This window comes from Lutra lutra, chromosome 18 (assembly GCF_902655055.1).
Source record: "Lutra lutra chromosome 18, mLutLut1.2, whole genome shotgun sequence".
NCBI lineage: Eukaryota > Metazoa > Chordata > Mammalia > Carnivora > Mustelidae > Lutra > Lutra lutra.
Window position 1 is genome coordinate 1,371,611 of NC_062295.1, and position 19,355 is coordinate 1,390,965.

The 19,355-nt window shown below is 62.5% G+C and overlaps 1 protein-coding gene across 1 annotated transcript in view; it reads left to right on the forward strand.

The window, feature by feature from the left end:
* MAPK8IP3 (mitogen-activated protein kinase 8 interacting protein 3) overlaps nucleotides 1–19,355 on the forward strand; it is a 46,391-nt gene that overhangs the window by 22,121 nt on the left and 4,915 nt on the right. The window contains 18 exon segments of the mRNA XM_047712701.1: nucleotides 366–504; nucleotides 4,063–4,309; nucleotides 5,083–5,185; nucleotides 5,379–5,497; nucleotides 12,050–12,061; nucleotides 12,878–12,895; nucleotides 13,950–14,007; nucleotides 14,450–14,602; nucleotides 15,220–15,301; nucleotides 16,210–16,340; nucleotides 16,753–16,809; nucleotides 16,892–17,062; nucleotides 17,785–17,911; nucleotides 18,085–18,180; nucleotides 18,263–18,317; nucleotides 18,320–18,417; nucleotides 18,957–19,029; nucleotides 19,032–19,119. Coding sequence (XP_047568657.1) covers nucleotides 366–504; nucleotides 4,063–4,309; nucleotides 5,083–5,185; nucleotides 5,379–5,497; nucleotides 12,050–12,061; nucleotides 12,878–12,895; nucleotides 13,950–14,007; nucleotides 14,450–14,602; nucleotides 15,220–15,301; nucleotides 16,210–16,340; nucleotides 16,753–16,809; nucleotides 16,892–17,062; nucleotides 17,785–17,911; nucleotides 18,085–18,180; nucleotides 18,263–18,317; nucleotides 18,320–18,417; nucleotides 18,957–19,029; nucleotides 19,032–19,119 — 1,827 coding nt within the window.

Consider the following 19,355-nt stretch of genomic DNA (forward strand, 5'->3'; position numbering starts at 1 on the left):
GCTGTGCTGGCGCTGCCGTGGGAGTTCTTAGCCTGTAGGGCAGCTCTCTGTGGCAGCAAACTAACTAAAGACAACGGCACTGAAGACAGTGCACCCAAGGGGAGGGGCCCCTTAGGCCCACAGAGCAGCTGAGGGGCCCTGAAACACGGGCACAGCTTTGGTGACACGGGACCCATAGCTCTGGGTTCAGTGGCCTCCGTGCAGGCTGTGCTACCCTGGAGCTCACGCCCCACCCCGCACGCCTGGCCCTGATCCCGAGTGGCTCGGTCTGCGGGGCTGGTCCCCCCGTGTCCAGAGAGCCTCCAGTCCTCCATGTGGGAGCCCCGTGTAACATCCGCTTTCTTTCTCTCTCCCTCACATTTCAGCAGGAAGGAGCGCCCCACCTCTCTGAACGTCTTCCCCCTGGCCGACGGCATGGTACGTGCACAGATGGGGGGCAAGCTCGTGCCTGCGGGGGACCACTGGCACCTGAGTGACCTCGGCCAGTTCAGCTCCAGCTACCAGGTTTTGTAGCCGTGCCGTGGAGTGAGGGTCCCTCCCTGTCACCCATGCTCATTCAGGAAGCGTCTTTGTGTACAACCCTTTGCAGCTCCCCAACCCCCGCCCAGGGTAGTGAGGCTGTGTGGAGGTGTACCAGCTCCGGAGGAGAGCACCGGCTTGGGAGGTCCAAGTCTCGGATGGGGCCTCTGCAGCCAGGGCGCACCCGTCTGCTCTGGCCGAGCGAGCCTTTGCTCCAGGGCACAAGCATGTCTGCCCCCCAGACCCACCCCAAGGCACCAGCCCTGAAGCCACCCTGGGCTCCAGCCTAGAAGGTCTTGTAGGCTGGTGTCTGAAGTCTGCGCTTCTGCTGGGAGAGGGTAGGGTCAGCGTCCCTGCTCTAGATGCTGCTCCCTCCCTGTCCGTGCTAATGACCGCTGGGTCTCTAAGTCCCAGGACGTGGCCGTCCTGGGTGTGTGTGGCTAACCAGGGAATGCGTCCCTCAGTGAGGCCCGCCTCAGAAAGCCAGGGGCAGAGACTCTGCCTGGCCTGCCGCTCGCTCAGGGCCCATGGTCACTTGCGGCGAGTGTTGGTCTGGGAGCTGAGCCCTGCCTTCGCCAGACAGGCCCTGGCCATGTCACCAGGTAAGGATAACACTCTTGGGGCTAGAGGAAGCGACCCCAGGCCTGGGGCACTTCCCACAGGGGCCGTGGGAGGTCACCTGCAGAAGGCAAAGCACCTGGGACTCCGGACCTGGGCCAGCCGGTGGATGTGGGGCCGGGCCTTCTCCTGAAGCTTCCTCCTGCTGCAGCTTGTGGCTGATCGTCCCTCTGTCCCTGGGTGTCCAGCCTGCCTGCCAGAGTTGGCTTCAAGCTGCCCACCATGGGAGACAGTGACCCCACTCACTTCAGCTTCGGTTCCAGACCTGGGGATGTCTCTGCGACCTCTGACCCAGGCGCTCACCGCCCCCCGTTATAGGCTGTCCTGCCCGTGTGGGGTCCAGCCTGTGGCTAGGGCTCCGGTGCCCAGAGAAGCCGTGGGGGCTGCTGAGGCCGGGGGCCCGGGAGCTGGGGCTCCTGCCCGCGGCCAGGCCGGCTTTCTTCCCGCGTCTCTCCTGCCGCGTCGCCCGAAGTGCTCTTGCTTTTCACCCAGCTGTTTTCTGTTTCAGTTTGTGCGCGTGTTCGGTTTGTTTTTTTCGGTCATGTTTACGTTCTTTGATTTCATGTTTTAGATTTTAAGGTCTTTCTAATTTCTTCATTTTTTTGTTGTTTTTTGTTTTGTTTTTTGTTTTTATGTGCTGTGTTTTCAGTGTTTTAAGCAAACAGTTGTGGCACTCATGGTGAGGAATGGCCGCTAAGAGTTTGGGCCCTTTGCATTTGGAGGTCACTGCCACACCTTGGTGTTTAGGAGGTTGAGAGGTTTGCTGCTAGGTAAGTGGTGGCCAGGGGAGCGCCCTGTGGGTAGATGGCAGCCTGTAGGGTCAGGGAGAGCCAGGGACTGGGGAAGGCCAGGCGGTGCCGCACAGTTCCCCTCGGTGACTTCTGGGGTCAAGGAGGTCCACTGAGAACCCGCAGACCCGAGTTGGCCAGGTACGGGCCGGCGGGAACCACGTCCTTGCGGAAGGTGGTCTAGAAAGCGCGTGCTTCTGAGCGGCGTGGACTTGCATCGTTGGCCTCCCCTGGTCCTCGCCAGACTTTCCCAGGCCTCTGGTCTCCTGTGGCCATTTCTCCTCAAGTGCTGGCAGCAGAGGCGTCCCTTGCCTGTAGGACACCCGGGAGCCTCTACCATGTGGGGTGGACAGACACTGGGGCAGCTCCCTCACAGAGGCTCTCAGGAAAGCACTTTTCCTTCTCAAGTCAGCCTTAAGCTGTAGAATCCAGGTAGAAAATGCTTGTACCAGGGAGCTTCCAGGGAGAGAGGCACAGGCTGTCCTGCGGGGCACAGTGCCTTTGCACATCAGCGATCTGGGCCGGTGGTCCTCAGCTGTGGAGGTCGTCTGGTGGCCTGCAGGACAGTGAGCAGACGCTCCCCACCTCCACACGTCCCCGTTCGTGACAGCCACAGGTGTTCCCCCGACACCGCCAAGCATCCCCTTGGGATATGGCGGGCCCGGTTGTGGAACAGTGAGAGTCCTGGCAGAGAAGTGTGAGGCGCGGTTAGACCAAGCCCAACTGGCTGTCCCAGGTCCTGGCCTGACGCTGACCACGCGGGTCAGGAAGTGGCAGGTGCCAGGGATTCCCAGCTATCTCTGCCTCCCGGGCCCCCAGAGGCAGCCACGGGAGCCTGGTCAGCCCTTCCCAGTGAAGGTGAGGGTAGGTTGGTCCCAGCGTGTGTCCAGCTTTACAGAAAGGGCTGGACACCCCCTGCCATCAGCTCCCCCCAGGCAAGACAGAGCTCCCAGAAGCACTGTTTCTGTGGAAACCACGTGACCCAGTGCTGTGGGCCCGTGGGGTGTGCACCGGGAGCAGCAGCCCCTCCTGAAGCCATGCCCCTTCTCTGCACCCCGAGAGGGCAGCAGGGTGTGTGGGGGCTGCTGCCCACTGAGGACCGAGTCGGGGTGAGTCGGGACATCAGTGTTAGTAGACGAGTGGGCCAGTTCACGGGTTCTGTCCGCCACTGCTCGAGGAAGGACTGTGGGAGAAGATGGCTTTGCTTCCTGTGCTGTCCTCACGAACACAGAGTGTGCTCTCTCCAGGGAGGTTCTGATTTTTTGTTCTTTTGTTTGTTTGTTTGTTTATTTTTTTTAAGACTTTGATTTTTTTTTTTTTTTAAGTAACTTCCACACCCAGCACGGGGCTCAAGCTCACGACCCCAAGATCAAGAGTCGTGCGCTCCACCGTTGGAGCCAGCCAGGCGCCCCCGGCAGGGAGCTACTTAAGGTCAACAGCTGATTGCGGGTTCTCATAATCTTGCCTCCCTTGGAGTGCTTGGAGGACCCATTCCCTGGAAGTGGGACTCCAGCTTGACCGCATATACGTAGATGCACAGGGCAGGCCTTGAGGTCCACTTGAGCCTTGGGGGTTAAGCCTTGGTGTCTGTGCTCGGGAGGTTGGCGCCCCTTCCCAGACTGGGCCCAGCGTGAGGAGCAGGAGACGGCAGCGGCTGGCCGTGGCCCGGACGGCCTGATCGGAAGGCACGCTCGGTCTCCTCCCTGGTCCCCGTGCAGAGCCCTTGGCCCCGCCCCGGGCTGCCCCTCGTTTGTGACCACCCCCGGCTGCAAAGGGTTGCTTGCCGTGTCTGTGTAGCTTCATGTCCATCACATGCGGCATTGGCGGGCCGTCCCGGGGAGCGGGCAAGCTGAGGGCCCCAAGCCAAGCCCTTTCCTTAAGGAGACTGCGGCAGCCAGAGAGCCCGCAGCAGCGGCCCGGCGGGCCCAGGCAGTGGGCCGGAGAGGGCAGCGGGGCTCCTCCTGTGCCCTCCAGTCCCGGCTCAGGATGCTGTATTACCATGGCTAGAGCAGCCTAGCGAGGAGGCCTCATGGAGTTGGCCGAGGCCCCTCCTGACCCTGCACGGTGTGGGTCACCGGGAGCCTCGGGGGCGGCTGACCCACGTGGCGAGCTTCTCCCTTCTTGTGTTTGGCCCTAGTGTCCACAGGATGACATGTCCGAGTCAGGCCAGTCTTCGGCGGCTGCCACACCCAGTACCACCGGCACCAAGTCCAACACGCCCACGTCCTCTGTGCCCTCGGCCGCGGTCACACCGCTCAACGAGAGCCTGCAGCCCCTGGGGGACTACGGCGCCGGCACGAAGGGCAGCAAGCGCGCGCGGGAGAAGCGCAACAGCCGGAACATGGAGGTCCAGGTCACGCAGGAGATGCGGAACGTCAGCATAGGTGCTGGGCCGGCGGCCGGCTTCTGGGGCTGCAGTGGGGAGCACTCATCCACCTCCCCCTGCTGCCCCGCCCCTGCCCTCCCTCCCTGCTGCTCTGCCCCATTGTCCCTGCCCCCTGCTGCTCTGCCCCCCACGGTCCCCCCCCCCCAAACCCCGGGTTTCCCTTCCAAATTCGGATCTTCGTTTGGGCAGATAGATCAGTCCCCTCAGGCCACGGTAACAAAACAGCACAGACCAGGTGGTTTAAGCCACAGACACTTGCTTTCGCACAGTCCTGGAGCCCAGGAGTGAGCGATCTAGGTGTCTGGGTGTCGAGGCTGGCTCCCCTCGATGCTCGTTCCTGGCTGTGCATAGGGCCTGCGTCCCCAGCCCTTCCTCTCATGAGGGCACGGATGTCGGATGGAGGCAGGGTCCACCTGTGTGGCCTTATTTGACCCACCACCTCCTTAAAGGCCCCATCCCAAATGCAGTCCCACACTGGGGATATGACTTCAACACATGGATTTGGGGTCACACTCGGCCTCTGGCAGTGCACCCCATCCTCCCGCAGACTACTCAGTAGAGGAGGGGGGAGGAGAAGAGGACATTTGGTGTGTTCATCGGAGGTCATGAGAAAGAGCCGTGGTTCCGGGGCATGGGCCCCAGCTGGCCACCAGCCAGGGAGGAGCCCTTTCCTGAAGGTCCCTGGCTGGTGGTGGTCCAGTGTGGGGTGTCCAGACATGGCGCCAGTGGGTGGGCGTCCCCCCAACCCTGGGGTTCCCGTGTGTCCCCCAGGCATGGGCAGCAGTGATGAGTGGTCTGATGTTCAAGACATCATCGAGTCCACCCCAGAGCTGGACATGAGTCGGGAGCCCCGCCTTGACCGCATGGGCAACAGGTAGTCACTGGGTCTGGCCAGTAGGGTGGGCTCCATGTTTACCGTGGGCATTGGGCCTTCCGCAAAGGTGTCCCCTGTAGCCTTGCACAAGCAGCGTTGGCACGAGTGGCCCTGTGGGCGGTGTTGGAGGCCCCTGCACACGGCTGGTGCTCGCCGGTCCTCAGCCTGAGCTCCCGGCTGCGCGTCCTCACAGCCCGACCCAGGGGATCGTGAACAAGGCTTTTGGCATCAACACGGACTCCCTGTACCACGAGCTGTCGACTGCAGGATCAGAGGTCATCGGGGATGTGGATGAAGGAGCCGACCTGCTAGGTAAGCCCAAGCCCCCCCTGGGACCCCAGCGCCTGGAACTTGTCTTTGTTTCTGTAGCTGTAGCAGAAGCAGTGTCTCTGTCAGCCGTGAGCCAGGAGCTTCTCACGGTTTTGTCGAGATGTATCATAAACGTACATCATCATAAAACATACCCACGTAAAGCATAAAGTTCTGTGGGTTTTAGAGTTCACACAGAGCTATGTTACTTCCTAATTTTAGAAGCTTCTATCTCTGAAAATGAAACCGTGCCCTTGAGCGCTCAGCCTAGGTAGTGTTCTAGTAGTTCTCCTCAAAGGAAACGCCTGGACAGGGTTACTGTCCGTCTGCGAGCCCGTGGTCAGCCCCGGAAGGCCCTGCCCGGGTGTCGGAAATGGATGCAGAGACAGTCCCCCATGTAGACTCACTCCTGGTCCTCTTCCCTGTCCAGGGATGGGCGTCTGGCACCCCGGGCGTCTGCTGGCAGCGCCCCGAGGCCCTCAGCACTGCAGGCGGGAAATCAGGTGCTCTCAGCAGCATGACTGTGTCCCGAGCCTGGCTGCAGGGCAGGAGCTCCAGGACCCTAGAGCTGCACTGGGCCCCTGCCTCCCAGCGAGGTTGGCTGTGGGACAGAAGGTGGCTGTGTTGTCAGGGGACCAGTGGTTCTGTTTCGTCCTCTTCCCACACCATGTCCGTGGAGGCGGCTCGCGGGGATGGGTGCTCCTCGCTTCCCTCGGCTCGGGCGGGGGCTGCAGCTGGAGCCAGGGCCGCGGCGTCAGTGAGGGGAGGTGCCGATTCCACCAGGGTGGGGGGCGCGTGAGGCCGTCTGCAGGCGCTGTGGCCCGGACACGGTCGCCTGCTGCCCAAGGGGCAGGGCTGCCGCCATCTGGGACTCTGCTGCCGGCCTTCCCACTGCCGGCCCTCTCCTGTGATTAACACTGGGGACCGTTTGCCGTCGGGGACTTGAGGGCACTTGCGGAGTGTGTCTGTGTCCCGCTCAGCTGCTCTGTGTGGACGGCACCGTCTTGGGTGGCTCGGCTGGGCTTCCAGCGGCAGACCCGGCCAGGCCTGAGCCCACGAGGGAAGGGCCCCAACAGGCGTTTTCTGTCGGGCACACTCTCGCTTTCTTTGCCTTAGGGCTTTGCCGGGTCGATTGCCTTACTTGGGGCGTGGGGATCTCCCAGGAACGCAGTTCCCCATGGCGTCGGAGTCAGCGCCAGCAATGTCTTGGGCCCAAAATGGAAGTTTTTTTCCAGCTAGTTTTTAAATTGTGGCGGAAAACACGTAATATTAAATTTACCTTCTCGCTGACGTTTGAGCGTACCGTTCTGTGTGATCCGGACGTCGGCCCTCACTCGTGAGACCAGGGGAAAGGGCAGGAGGAGGCCGGCCTTCGGCAGTGTGTTTCTAGTGAGATTTTTCTCGTAAGTGTGATAAAAACATTTATTTAAAAATAAACAAACTATTAACATTGAGGAAAATTTATATAGGAGAAATCATGTTTAATATTGTGACACCCTGCCACTCTCCTTTATGCGCCTCAGATAACCCTACATACATTCTAGTTTTTGCTTTTGGAAAAGCAGTACATGCTTCTAATAGTACTCAAATGTCAGAGACTGCCAACAGAGTAAAACCATGCGACCCCACGCCACTGCCATGACGCCTGTTGTGACATGTCGGGGCACCTTCCCGCCCACCAGGGCACACACGGTTCATGGGCTGTGGGGGTCAGGTGGGCGATAGCACCATTCCCCCGACCCACTGGTATCCTCCACACGTGTCCCTTCACGGGACTGTAAGTTCTAAGTTCCTCCGCTCTCCTGGGCCTGAGTACTGCTGTGTGGCCATTGCTGTCGTAGATCCTGCGGTAGAAGCATGTGCCCACCCTTCTGATGGCTTCTTTATGACAGATTTCTAGAGTGGGAGCCTCAGGGTAAAGGTGTGGGCTCCCAGGAATGGCCGCACACTGCTTTCCCCAACGGGGCTCTGCCCGACCTTGCACTGGCTGGGCGCAGGCGCTGACCCGCTGGGCTGGAGGTGGCCCGGGAGGGAACGTGCCTCAGCAGGGTTCCCGCGGTGGGAGGAGGACGTGGTGGGTAGCCGTGCGTGCCATGTGTTCACAACGGAGCACCGTTCTGCCGGGGCCCACCGTGGAGGCTGTGCGGGTGAGAGGGCAGCACCCCGCAGGCCGCCGTGTGCTGGTGAGCGTTTGAGGATTTGATGAGCGATGACAGCCCTCTCCCTCGGAAGACACAGGCACCCAGCAGCTTGCATGTCCGTGCCGGGCTCTGTAGGCCCAAGCCTCACACGCCCGTTCCTGGCCATAGGTGGCTGGAGGCATCCCGTGGTGTGCTCAGGGGTGGGAAATGGAGTGTCCAGGAGGGGGCAGAGCTAGAGCCCGCCGGACCTTGCTCTGTGGCCGGTTTCCTCACGACAAGGTTCCACCCCGCAACATGGTCATGGGAAGAGTCTCCAGCGTTGGACATGCACAGCCACCATTCATCTGGGGTAGCACTGTTGTCCGTGTGTTATGGAGGAAGAAACCAGGTCAGGGAGGGCGGGATGAGCAGCAGAGTCAGGACCCAAAGCAAGTCGGACGTAGAGCGGCAGCCCCGACTGACCACCCGCTCTGCCTTTCGTCGCAGCTCTGTTGGCATGGGACACGCTGTACAGTTTGCCTGCTCGAGGTGCACGGCCCCGTGTCTTGGAACACGTGGAGCAAATTCCGAGTCAAGTGACCATCATTACGTTAGACGACATTTCACCAGCAGAGGAGACCCGTGCCCATGGGCAGTCCCGTCCCTCCTCCTGCCCCCAGCCCCTGGCAGCCACTCCCCTGCTTCCCATTCTGCACGGCAGCCCCCTCTGAGCATCTCATACCCATGGTCCTTCTCCACGTGGCCTCTTTTCCTTGAGTGTGATGCCTTGAGGTTTGCGTGTGTTGTGGAAGGTGTCAGAGTCGCGTTCCTTCTTATGGCTGAGGCTGGCATGTTGCCTGCATAGGGCACACATCACGTATCCATTTGTCCACGGATGGCCGCATGGGTAATTTCCACTCTCGGCCACTGTGGCCGATGCTTCCGCTATGCTTTTGGTTCCTCACGTGGTTCTACAGGATTACCGGTGCTAAGCAGCCTCCTCGCTGCCTGGTGGCTCTGGGTAGCCTGCCTGTTGGTCCCTTCCATGGGCCGCAGTCTCCTGCCTTGCCCTGCGGCTCCAGGCCATGGGGCTATCCCCTCCCTCCCATCTTCAGGGCTGTGGGGTCTTCTGGCATCACTCCAGATACCACTGACCTAGAGAAGCTGCATTGACGGTGATGGCAGGAAACAGGACAACAGGCAGTGCTTGTCAGTGAGCTTGACCTGCAGGCCACGGGGTCATGACTCCCAGGCAGATGTAGGACAGCTCCTGGAAGGGAGGTGGTGCCTGGTGAATGTCCTGGGGTCACTTCCCTAGAACAGAGAGTGCCTGTTGTGACCTTCTCGCGAGAAGTCCTAACCTACGCATCTGCTGGGTCTTTGTTCTGAGAAAGCGGAAATCAGAATCCTTCCATCATCGAGTGATGGGTCGTGATTCACTGCGCGCTCAGCATGTGTCAATGTCCGTGGCCACCTTGGGCACCACTTCGTTCTGGCTACAGTGAGCCCCCATTCTTGGGAGTAGAGGAGCCTGCCAGAGCCTCAGGCACGACAGGCACCTGCCAGGCCGGCAGCACCAAGGGGCTAGGAGGGATTAGTGCCGTGCACTCTGCTGGCAGGGAGCCGAGCAGAGGAGCCCACCCATCTTCTAGCAACATGGAGGAAGGAGGTGGCCTCAGCTGCGGTCCCCTCACTGAGCGGCCCGTTCCCGTCTGCCAGGGTAAGCCATTGGGATGGGAGTCCCAATCCCCCGGCACCGTGTGTCTTTCTGAAGACAGCCGTCGGAGAGCTGGGTACCCGACCTGACCCAGTGGGGCTGTTACACGGAGAAGCCTGGGGCCGGCAGGGGCTCTGGTAGTCTCCATTCTGTGGCTGTTTTTGCCATGGAAAGGTCCTGTGGTCCCAGAAACACAGCGGTGCCCTTGGCTCGGCTGAGGCGGGCACCCTTCAGCGCTCTGGGTGTCTGTTCAGGCCGCCCCTGCACCTCTCCACATTTGGACCGTGAATTCCGGTAGCAGGAGAGCAAGGAAGAGACCCTGGGGAGGCAGGTCTCCTTGTGTCTCACTCAGCTCCCACCGCGGCTTGCCAGATGCACCGTTGTTGGAGAGATCTCCAGGAAAGCAAGGCCTTGCTGCCAGTCCAAGGAGGACAGGCTGTTGAACATGAAGCCTCGTCCAGTCCCAGAGGCACCTCCCTGCGACAGTGTGCCCCTCGGAGCCGGTGTAACTGGGGAGTAAGGGAATCCGTGCTTGGTGACCACTCGGTGAGAGCTGGGGAGACCGTGGGCCCCCTTCACAAGTGTGAGGGAGTTCAAGAGAAGCCAGGCAACTCGACTTAGAACCTGACGGACGGCACAGGCTGGCTGTGTGCTCTCTGCGGCGCTGTGCTCACCTCACAGGTCCCGCCCACGTGGCAGCCAAACCCAGAACGTGTGTAGAAATAACCTTGAGAAAGTCACAAACCTGTGTGAACAGAATTGGGAAACACGACCAAAGAGCAGGAAAGAGGTCTCGAAAACCAAGACCCGCAGGCCAAGCTGCGTGAGCCTCCCGTGACTCGCAGAGCAGCCCGCGGTGCCAACGTAAATTCACTTTATGGATAGAATCTGAAGTTCATCCAGGAGAGCAAACGTGAGAGTAGCCCAGAAATTTCTGAGAAAGAACCAGCTTGTAGGGTTGCCCGATGTTCTAAGCACAAAAGCTTCCATGCAGGTGGGACCAGCGACAGCCCCGCCGGGCCCTGTGAGTTCCTGGTGAGAGCTGGAGCCGTTGTGGGGACTTGGGTAGGACAGACGCAGCACTCGAAGCCGCTGGAAATATGGTAGATTCGTGGAGAAGAAGTCTGGTCCCCACCTTTGACACAGACTTCTTCTAGTTGGATTGAAGATCTGAACATAGAAGTGCGAGGTCGCAGAGCTGGAAGAGAGGTGGAGATTATGTTCCTGATCTGGGCCCCCCTGTGGCGGTGGCTGCAGAGGAAAACACGGACTGGTGGGAGGCGAGCTACTTAAGAAAGATACATTGTTTCCCACCCACGTGATCTCCAGCCTTAACAGAAGTGGCCAACAATAGGGTGAGGGTTCGGTAAAAGGGGATTCACTGAAGATACCAACAAACGTACCTAAAGGATGCTCAAACTTCAAGAACAATCCAGAACTGAAAAGAGGACACGGAGATAACTGCTCCAAAGATCTGCAGAAACGCAGCGGGTAATGCTGTGCCCCACGGCCAGGAGGTGGCGGTGTGAGGCCGTGGCCGGGTGCAGCCTGGCCTCTGGCTGGGGTCTCCGGGGTGGCCGCCTTTTTCTCCCGGGGGGTGGGGGGGTGGGCAGAGGGTCGGGGAAACGGAGCACCTCGAGCGGGAGCATGGCTAGCCTGGTCGTGATTTTGCTCTTGAAATGCCAGTGTTGATCCAGAAGGAGTTCCCAGGAGACGAGCTGTTGACGGCGGCTGCCCTGGGAAGGAGCAGGGACGAGGGCATATCCGCCTCTGACCCAGGGCGCCTGTTTCTTGTTTAAATTCCGACACCAAACTATATACGTTGGTGTTTAAGTTAGGTGACTTTATACTATTGGCTTCTTTGGGAAGTGACCGCAGAGCGGTAGTGTTGTGGCCCGTCCCCAGCTGGGCAGCACAGAGGAGTTTGGACCCCAGTGAGGAAGGCACTGCCAGCCCCACACACCTGCCGCCCCTGCTGCCTGCCCTCCCTCTCCCTCCCTGTCAGCCAGCCAGACCTGCTTCCTTTTGTCGTTGGGCGGCTCTCCCTGAGGTCGTGCCCTTCCTGAAGGACGCGCTGGCCGGAGCCTGTAAGGCCAAGCTCACGCACTCTAGGGCAGGGGAGGCGTCTTGAGCCTGGACACCCTGGCATACTGCCTCACCCACCGACCCACGCACGCACACACCCCACGCACACGTGTACACACACACACCTGTACCCTCACATGTACATGCACATGCGTGCACTTGCCCCACACGTGCACACGCACACCCCATGCAGGGAGTGCACACACGCGTGCCCCCCACAAAGTACCCGCAAGCACATGCAGGCATACGCACACCCCACACATGCACACGCATACCTCACACGTGCACACGCATACCTCACACACGTGTGCGTGCACACACACACTCCCTCCCCTTCCCAGGTGTCAGCTGCAGAGACGTCGCCCTCCCGAGGGCTGAGCAGGTGTGGGGCCCGGTGCTCTGGGTCCCTGTCTTCCTGTAGGGTCGCCATCCCCAGTGGGATTTACCACCCGTGGGCCCGGTGACATCTGCTTGTACTCCTTCACGCCTTTCAATGTGGAGATGGCTGTTCAGCATTGTTTGTTTGTTTTTTTAAATAAAAATCTATTTTGTTGGTTCCAGTCACCAACTGACCTTTGTCGCTTCCCCCCCCCCCCCCCCCGTCTCTCTCTGCTTCGCGGGACATGGCCCCAGGGGAGTTCTCAGGTGCGTATCTCTCCCGTCTGTCTGTCTGTGTCCCCCTCTGCCCACGGTAGCGTCCAGCTGTAGTGGGTCGGCGTCCTTGGGACACTCCCTGCTGCCGTCCAGTCGCCGCTGGCTGTGCAGCCTGTCCCCTCCTGGTTCCTTTCCAGGCCACTAAGACACACGTGCTTTTGCTCCCCAGCTCCCCTGCCGCTCGGAAGCTTACTTTGGTTTGCTCTACTACTTCCCACTGACTGTGGCCTTGACCCCGTCCTTTCCAAGGCCGGACGTCCCCCAGTGCCATTTCCTAAGGCTCTATGGAGCCATCAGAAGCATGGGACAGTTCGGATGGGACCGCAGACCCAGTTGCGTGTTGTCTCCCCTCTGTCACATGTACCCCAGAAGTCAGGGGTCCTCTTCCCACATGGCGGAGGACACAGTTCCTGCTTTCTCCCTCTCCTCCCAGCAGGAGAGCCCGATCCCACCCACATGCACCCACCTAGTGTGGCTGGCTCGCCGGGCGCCACTCTCCCTCATTTGCAGACACGAGCCCCTAACCCCCGCCCTTCCCGGCTCAGGGCTTGGGAGCACTGCTGACCCTCCACCTCACCATCCAGGTGCTGAGGCCTGGTGGTTTTTCCAGGAGGAGGAGCTGGCTCCATGCATCTCCTACATCCTCCATCCCGCTCCAGGGCGCACCCCAAACCCGGAGACCAGGAGCCCGAGCGGGCCACCCCCTGCTGCTCACACAGGCTTAATGCGCTTCTTTTTTCTCCCCTCCTTCCGTCTCCCTGCCGCCCCGGCCGCCCGGCTCCCGTGGGACTGGGATGGCTCTCCTAGTGCGCCATGATTTCTTTGGTAAGGCCAAGGCCCCATTTCAGTTTGCTTCTCCTGTTCCTTCCTTCCTCTGTGGGCCTCACACCTTCCTGCTTTGCGAACTGGTCGCTTCGCTCTGCGTGGTGGGGCAGCGTGGGGCCAGCAGGGGCCACAGGCTCTCCTGGCTCCTAGCCCTGGGGTGGGGGGGTTGGTTTCAAGTCCCGAGTCCCCAGCGCCCTCCCTCAGAGCAGACCCCGGACAAGCCGAGGGGCGGGAGCGGAGACAGCAGTCAGAGCCCGTACCCGGCACACCGCTTGCATAGGTCTTGTCTTACCGTTGTCCTTGACGGGGGTGAGTGATTGGGAGGGACAGACCCTGGGCTCTCGGGGCGGTCTGTCATCACGGCTGAGTGCCCGTATTTCAGAGTTTTTGCGACGTGCCTGCAGACAGCTTAGCGGTGGGGTCCGCCTTGGGGCTTGGTATAGAGGAGCTTGGGGGACCCTTCTGGGCACCAACCCCAGGGAGTGCGGTCCTCACTTCCACTCGCTCCCTCCCTCCTGCTGTGCCCCAGGGAGGCCACCTGCCCTCCTTGGCCCCGAGCTCTCTGCCGTCCTGTGCTGTCTTCTCTGTCCCCATCCCCACGGTTCCAACCACCGCTGTCCTGGGGACAGCTATGAGAACGGTCTGCCTCACGAAGGCCTCAGAAACCACAGGGCTAGGGAGCTGCTGACGGGACAGAGACTGAGGTCACCCGGTGGGGCTGGTGTCGTCTGAGCCCTCCCATGGTACACAGATCTCCCATGGATAGAGTGTGTGCAGGTCAGCCGGGGCTGTCGTGCCCATCCACACGGGGCCATCCGGGGGCTACTCTAGGACTCCGTCCCTGCCAGCTGCTGCCAGCTGAGAGCCCAGCTGAAGACTAGCAGAGGCCTCTCCCTGGGGTTTCCAGAGGCCAGCCCCATGGGCCTTGTCCCCTGCATCTGCCCCCCCAGGGCCGAGCCGCCCCTGGGGAGGAGGGCTGCTGCTGTGGGACAAGTGGAGTAGCATCAGGGGCTGGCCTCAGACCCAGGGAGTACCTCTGTACCTTTTGTTTCAGGAATGGGCAAGGAAGTGGGGAATCTGCTGCTGGAGAACTCCCAGCTTCTAGAAACCAAGTAAGAACGCTCTTCTCCAGGGCACCTGGGGGGCTCTGTTGGTTAAGCCTCCCGCTCTTGATTTCGGGTCAGGTCATGATCTCAGGGTCCTGGGATCCAGCTCCACATTGGGCTCTGCACTGGGCATGGATTTTGCTTGGAATTCTCCACCCCCCCGCCCCCACTACCCTCTCTCTGAAAAGAAAAAAACCCCAGAATGCTGTTTTCCCTCCGCGGGTACTGAGATAACCCACTGCTCAGGGCCAGGGCCTCCCTGTAACAACGCTGGGAGGCCCAGACCCACATGGCCCAGCTTGCCCCTCCAGGGTCACCACTCTTCCCCGCATTCTGCACTGCGGGGTCCCCGCTCAGACCCCCATGAGCCGGCAGGCCCCGTTGAGCCCCCCTCACACTGTGTGCACAGCGGTTCACACGGACTTCTCGACTCTCTGCCTTCTCAAAGAAACGCTCTGAATGTGGTGAAAAATGACCTCATCGCCAAGGTGGACCAGCTGTCCGGGGAGCAGGAGGTGCTCAAAGGGGACTTGGAAGCCGCCAGGCAGGCCAAGCTCAGGCTGGAGGGCCGCGTCAAGGACCTGGAGGAAGAACTCAGGAGGTGAGCCAGGGCCTGGGGCTAGGCCCTGGGAGGAGGTGGTGGGGCTCCTGGAAGGGGCCAAGCTAGACCATGCCCCCAGTCCAGTCCCCCCTTTCCGGGCTCCCTCTGGAGGACACACCCCCCAGTGGCTCCCCCCTGGCCCTCCTCCCGCAGCCTGCCCCTCCCCCAGTTCCAGCTCTCGGTGGAGCGGCCAGGGCCCAGCTGCCCCTCTTCCCCCGCATCCCCGCCCCGCTCCGCATCGTCCGCCTGCCCCCTCGTCTCCCTTAGGAGGAAGCTGCCTTCATAGGTTCATTCAGGAGGAGGGGATTCTGGGTTCTGGAAAGTTCTGGGTCCCTTTCCCAGCACTTGGCACTTCTGTTGCAGCCTGATGCTTCCCGCAGGGGTGCCTGTGGCTCCAGGCTGGAAAGGGGAGGTGTCACGGGGGGGCCTGTGGGGGCGGCAGACCTACCTGGGGCTGGCCGGCTGACTGTGCCTTCCCCATTCCCCAAAGCCCTGGTCCTCTGCTGGGGCCGCCACGGCTCATTTGAGCAGGGCTTTGGGCCACTGGTCCGCCAGGGCCCGAGCCCAGTGGGGCCTCCCCGCTCCCCCCCCGCCACAATTCCCTTCTGGTCCTGCAGAGTGAAGTCCGAGGCCATCGTTGCCCGGCGTGAGCCCAAAGAGGAGGTGGAGGATGTAAGCGGCTATCTCTGTACAGAATTGGTATATTCCACTATTAACCTGCGGGCGAGGGGGGCGGGCCGCAGGGCGGGGCTCGGGGCCCTCCTCACCCCTTCTGTGTCCTCTCCTCCACCCTTTCCTGGTGGGAACCCGTGTTCAGCCTTAGGGGACGGTCCTGAGGCGAGCCCGCTACTCCTTGGGGGTTCGTAACTAACTGTTGCAGGGAAGGCAGAGGAGACGACGTGTCGGGCCTTTGCCCTCACCCCTGTGGACCCCCTTCTGGCCAGGGTCTGGCGACTGGGCTGCCTGCCTTCCGCAGAGGGCAGGGCCGGGCTCCTCGGCCTGAGGTGGACGGGGGACACGGCACACTGCTCAGTAGCTCGGTTACTTTTGGGGGCACGTGATGCATGTGTCAGAGTGCCGGCCACGTGTTCCCTCAGCCTGTCCTGCGCAGCCCCTACCTCTGAGCACCTTAGAAGAGACCCAGAGGCACCTGGGCCTCCTTGCCTGGGGCTGGGGGCTGATGCTCACTCGCCTGGCGGCCCCCGGGGGTGCCCCAGCCCCAGGTCAGCCTGTAGCCTCACGGAGCAGACTGGGTCCTGCCCCCACACTCCCAGCTGGCAGACCCCACACGGATCTGCAGAAACCACCAGCGTCCCCCTCGGACGCAGTGCCCCCCGGTCCCGCTCGCTGGACCCTCCCTAGAATCTCTCTTCCTCTGGTGCCCCTGGGGACCAATGTCACCTGTCCGTGTTGACTGGAGGCGTTTGGGATCGCCGTGGGGTCCAGTGGTTTGTGTCAGCCTCCTTGAGCATGTCATGCGACCGAGAAAGTTTCCCCTTGGGGGATGGGTAGGTTGCCCCCATACCCACCCACCACGTTTGCCTGAGGAGGCCCCGGAGAGGAAGGGCGCCAGCTGCCCGCCGGCTGAGCGGCTGTGCCCCCCGCAGGACAAGGTCCCCCTGGCGCAGCGTCGCCGCTTCACGCGGGTGGAGATGGCCCGTGTGCTCATGGAGCGCAACCAGTACAAGGAGAGGCTGATGGAGCTCCAGGAAGCCGTGCGGTGGACCGAGATGATCAGGTGGGCCCCTCGGCCCCCTCGGGTGCCCGGCCTTGAGCCCTGGTCCCGACGGCAGGCCCTGAGGAACGGAATGCGGCAGATCCCTCCCCGCCTCCCTCTCCCGCGAAGGACCGGAAGGGGGGCTGGTGGGAGCCCATGCGGGGCTCTGAGCTGGCAAGGGCCCCGGCTGGGCTGGAGCCGGGCTGGTGTGCCGAGACCCTTCTGGGAGCTGTGACTGACCCCCTGGGAGCCCCTCCTCCCTGAGGCCAACTCCCCGTGTGCCCGGGGGGGGGGGGCTCCCCAGCACCCGGTCCCGGGCAAGGGAGGTGCCAGGGTGGCCTGGGCAGGGCCCAGTGGGTGGGTGTAGTCTGGGGACAGGTCTGCCTGGGCACGGGCTGAGCGGGTCCCGGCCCCCCTTCCCCGCCCGCTGTAGAGCGTCCCGAGAGCACCCGTCTGTCCAGGAGAAGAAGAAATCCACCATCTGGCAGTTGTGAGTTGGGGCGCCGGGATGGGGAGGGGGCAGAGGAGGCTCCCGCTTGGCCGCCCCTCACTTCCCGTGCCCCCGCTGGCAGCTTCAGCCGTCTCTTCAGCTCCTCATCCAGCCCCCCGCCAGCCAAGCGGCCCTACCCCTCGGTGAACATCCACTACAAGTCTCCCACCACGGCCGGCTTCAGCCAGCGCCGCGGCCACGCGATGTGTCCCATGTCTGCGGGCAGCCGGCCCCTGGAGTTCTTCCCTGACGAGTGAGTGTCCCAAAGTGTCCCTGCTCCTCCCGCAGGCCTGCGCCACAGGCTGGGCTGAGTGGAGGCCCCAGGTCCCAGGGTCCTGCCCCTCCGAGTAGCCTCTGCCTCACTCTCCAGGGGGCTGTGCTGGGGGACGCAGTCCCTGGTGGGAAGGGGGCTCGCCAGCCTCCGTGGCTGACCTCTCTGTGCCCACACCCTGCGCCCCTCCAGCCTGACTGGGTGCACAGGGAGTCTCTGGGCACAGGCCCCACTGCCCCCCAGTCCCTGCCCTTCGTCCCAGAGGGCCACCCACAGCCCCTCAGGTGCCCCTGCTCCCCTGCCTTTGGGAATTGCGCTGCAGCCAGCAGTTGGGGTCAGGCCCCACCCCAGGCTGTGGCCCACACTCTGTGTCCTTGGAGGTTCTGGGAGCCGACAGGAAGTTGGCAGCGTGGGGTTTCTGCCTGGGAATAACTCTGTTTGGAAATTCATGTTTCCCTTAGTTTTGATACCAGGATTTTGGCTCCAGAGCAGACATGGGGAATTCTGTGTGTTGTGTCCTTGGACGGGCCTGGGGGAGGGGACCAGCGCTGGGCAGGAGCTGGACAGGGGCCGGTGCCCAGGCTGCCCGTTGAGGGGCGGGGGGGCATGCATGGTCCTGCCACCTGGGCGTGGGGACCGTGCGTGCTCCATGCAGGGCAGGCCCGCGGGCACGGGCAGGAAACGACCTGTGTGCCTCCTGCCAGCGACTGCACGTCCTCCGCCCGCCGGGAGCAGAAGCGGGAGCAGTACCGCCAGGTGCGCGAGCACGTGCGCAACGACGACGGGCGACTGCAGGCCTGCGGCTGGAGCCTGCCGGCCAAGTACAAGCAGGTGCCGCAGGGGGCGCGGGAGGCCGGCGGGGGGGGGGTGCTCGCGGGGGCAGGTGGGACGGCAGCTGGGGACCCACCTGCGCAGCCCTGCGGCGCCCCCATGGCCCCACCCACGGAGGACCGGCCCCCTGCGTCAGGCCTCGCGCCCACGTGGCCTCTGCCTTGCGGTCGCAGCTGAGCCCCAACGGGGGCCAAGAGGACACGCGGATGAAGAACGTGCCTGTGCCCGTGTACTGCCGCCCTCTGGTGGAGAAAGACCCAACCATGAAGGTGAGCCGGCCCAGCGGGCCTGACAGGTGCAGGTGGGCGCGCGCGGGCGGCAGGCTCGCTGACCCCAGGGCCCTTCTCCCAGCTGTGGTGTGCCGCGGGCGTCAACCTGAGCGGGTGGAAACCGGGCGAGGACGACTCTGGAACGGAGTCAAGCCTGTGCCAGGCCGCGACCCTCTGACCTGCGACCGGGAAGTGGAAGGAGAGACCAAGAGCGATCACACGTCTCCAGAGAAGAAGGTCAGAGCAGACGGCAGGGCCAGGGACCCCACTGCTCCCGGGGTCTAGGTGACTGTGACCAGCACTGGAGTCACATTGAGAGTGACAGAAACAGGACAGCCGGGAACAGTGCCGCAAGACTGGGCTCATCTGAGGTCCCCTCCCGGTCCAGGACTGTTGGAGGTCTTTGCTGCCTCCTGGGTCGGGGGAGATGTGCGGAGGGTCTGAGACTCCGCAGGCCGCAGGGCTGGAGGGCTCAGGCCCCCAGGGTTGTCTCCTCCTCCTCCTCGTAAGCTGTGCGCAGGAGTGCTGGGCGGCCCAAGGACAGGGGGCTGGCGGAAAAGGCGTCACATGGGCTCTAAGGCTTTGTTCTGTGGCCCAGACTGGCTTGGGGCAGGGACCGGGGCACCGGAGCTCAGTCCTGAGTTCTCACTGCCCTGCTGCTGGAGGACATGCGTCCCCTGAGGCCGCGGGCAGGGCTGCACCCTGAGAGGGCTCGGGAGGCCCCCACGACCCGTGTGGCTGCTGGAGAGGCCCGGCCCTCCTGTGCTCGGAAACAGGCAAAGGAGCTCCCCGAGCCGGATGCCGCCTCCAGCCGCGTGTGGATCCTCACCAGCACCCTGACCACCAGCAAAGTGTCATCATCGACGCCAACCAGCCCGGGCACCGTGGTGACCAGTTCACCGTCTGCAACGCCCACGTCCTGTGCATCCGAGCATTCAGGTGAGGGCCAGCAGCGCAGGTTCAGCGCCGCTCCGCACACGGCGGGGATGGAGGAGGCCCGCTGAGCCGTACCAGCCTCGCGTGGGACATGCTGGGGACAGTCGGGAACCCATGGGGGAGCCCAGAGGGGAGCAGGCTGGCAGTGCCGCCCCTTAGTCCCGTGAACAATGAGGAGACGACCCCAAGGTGACTGTCGCTCTCGTGCCTGGAAGGAGATGAGCTGGGCGGCAGGACAG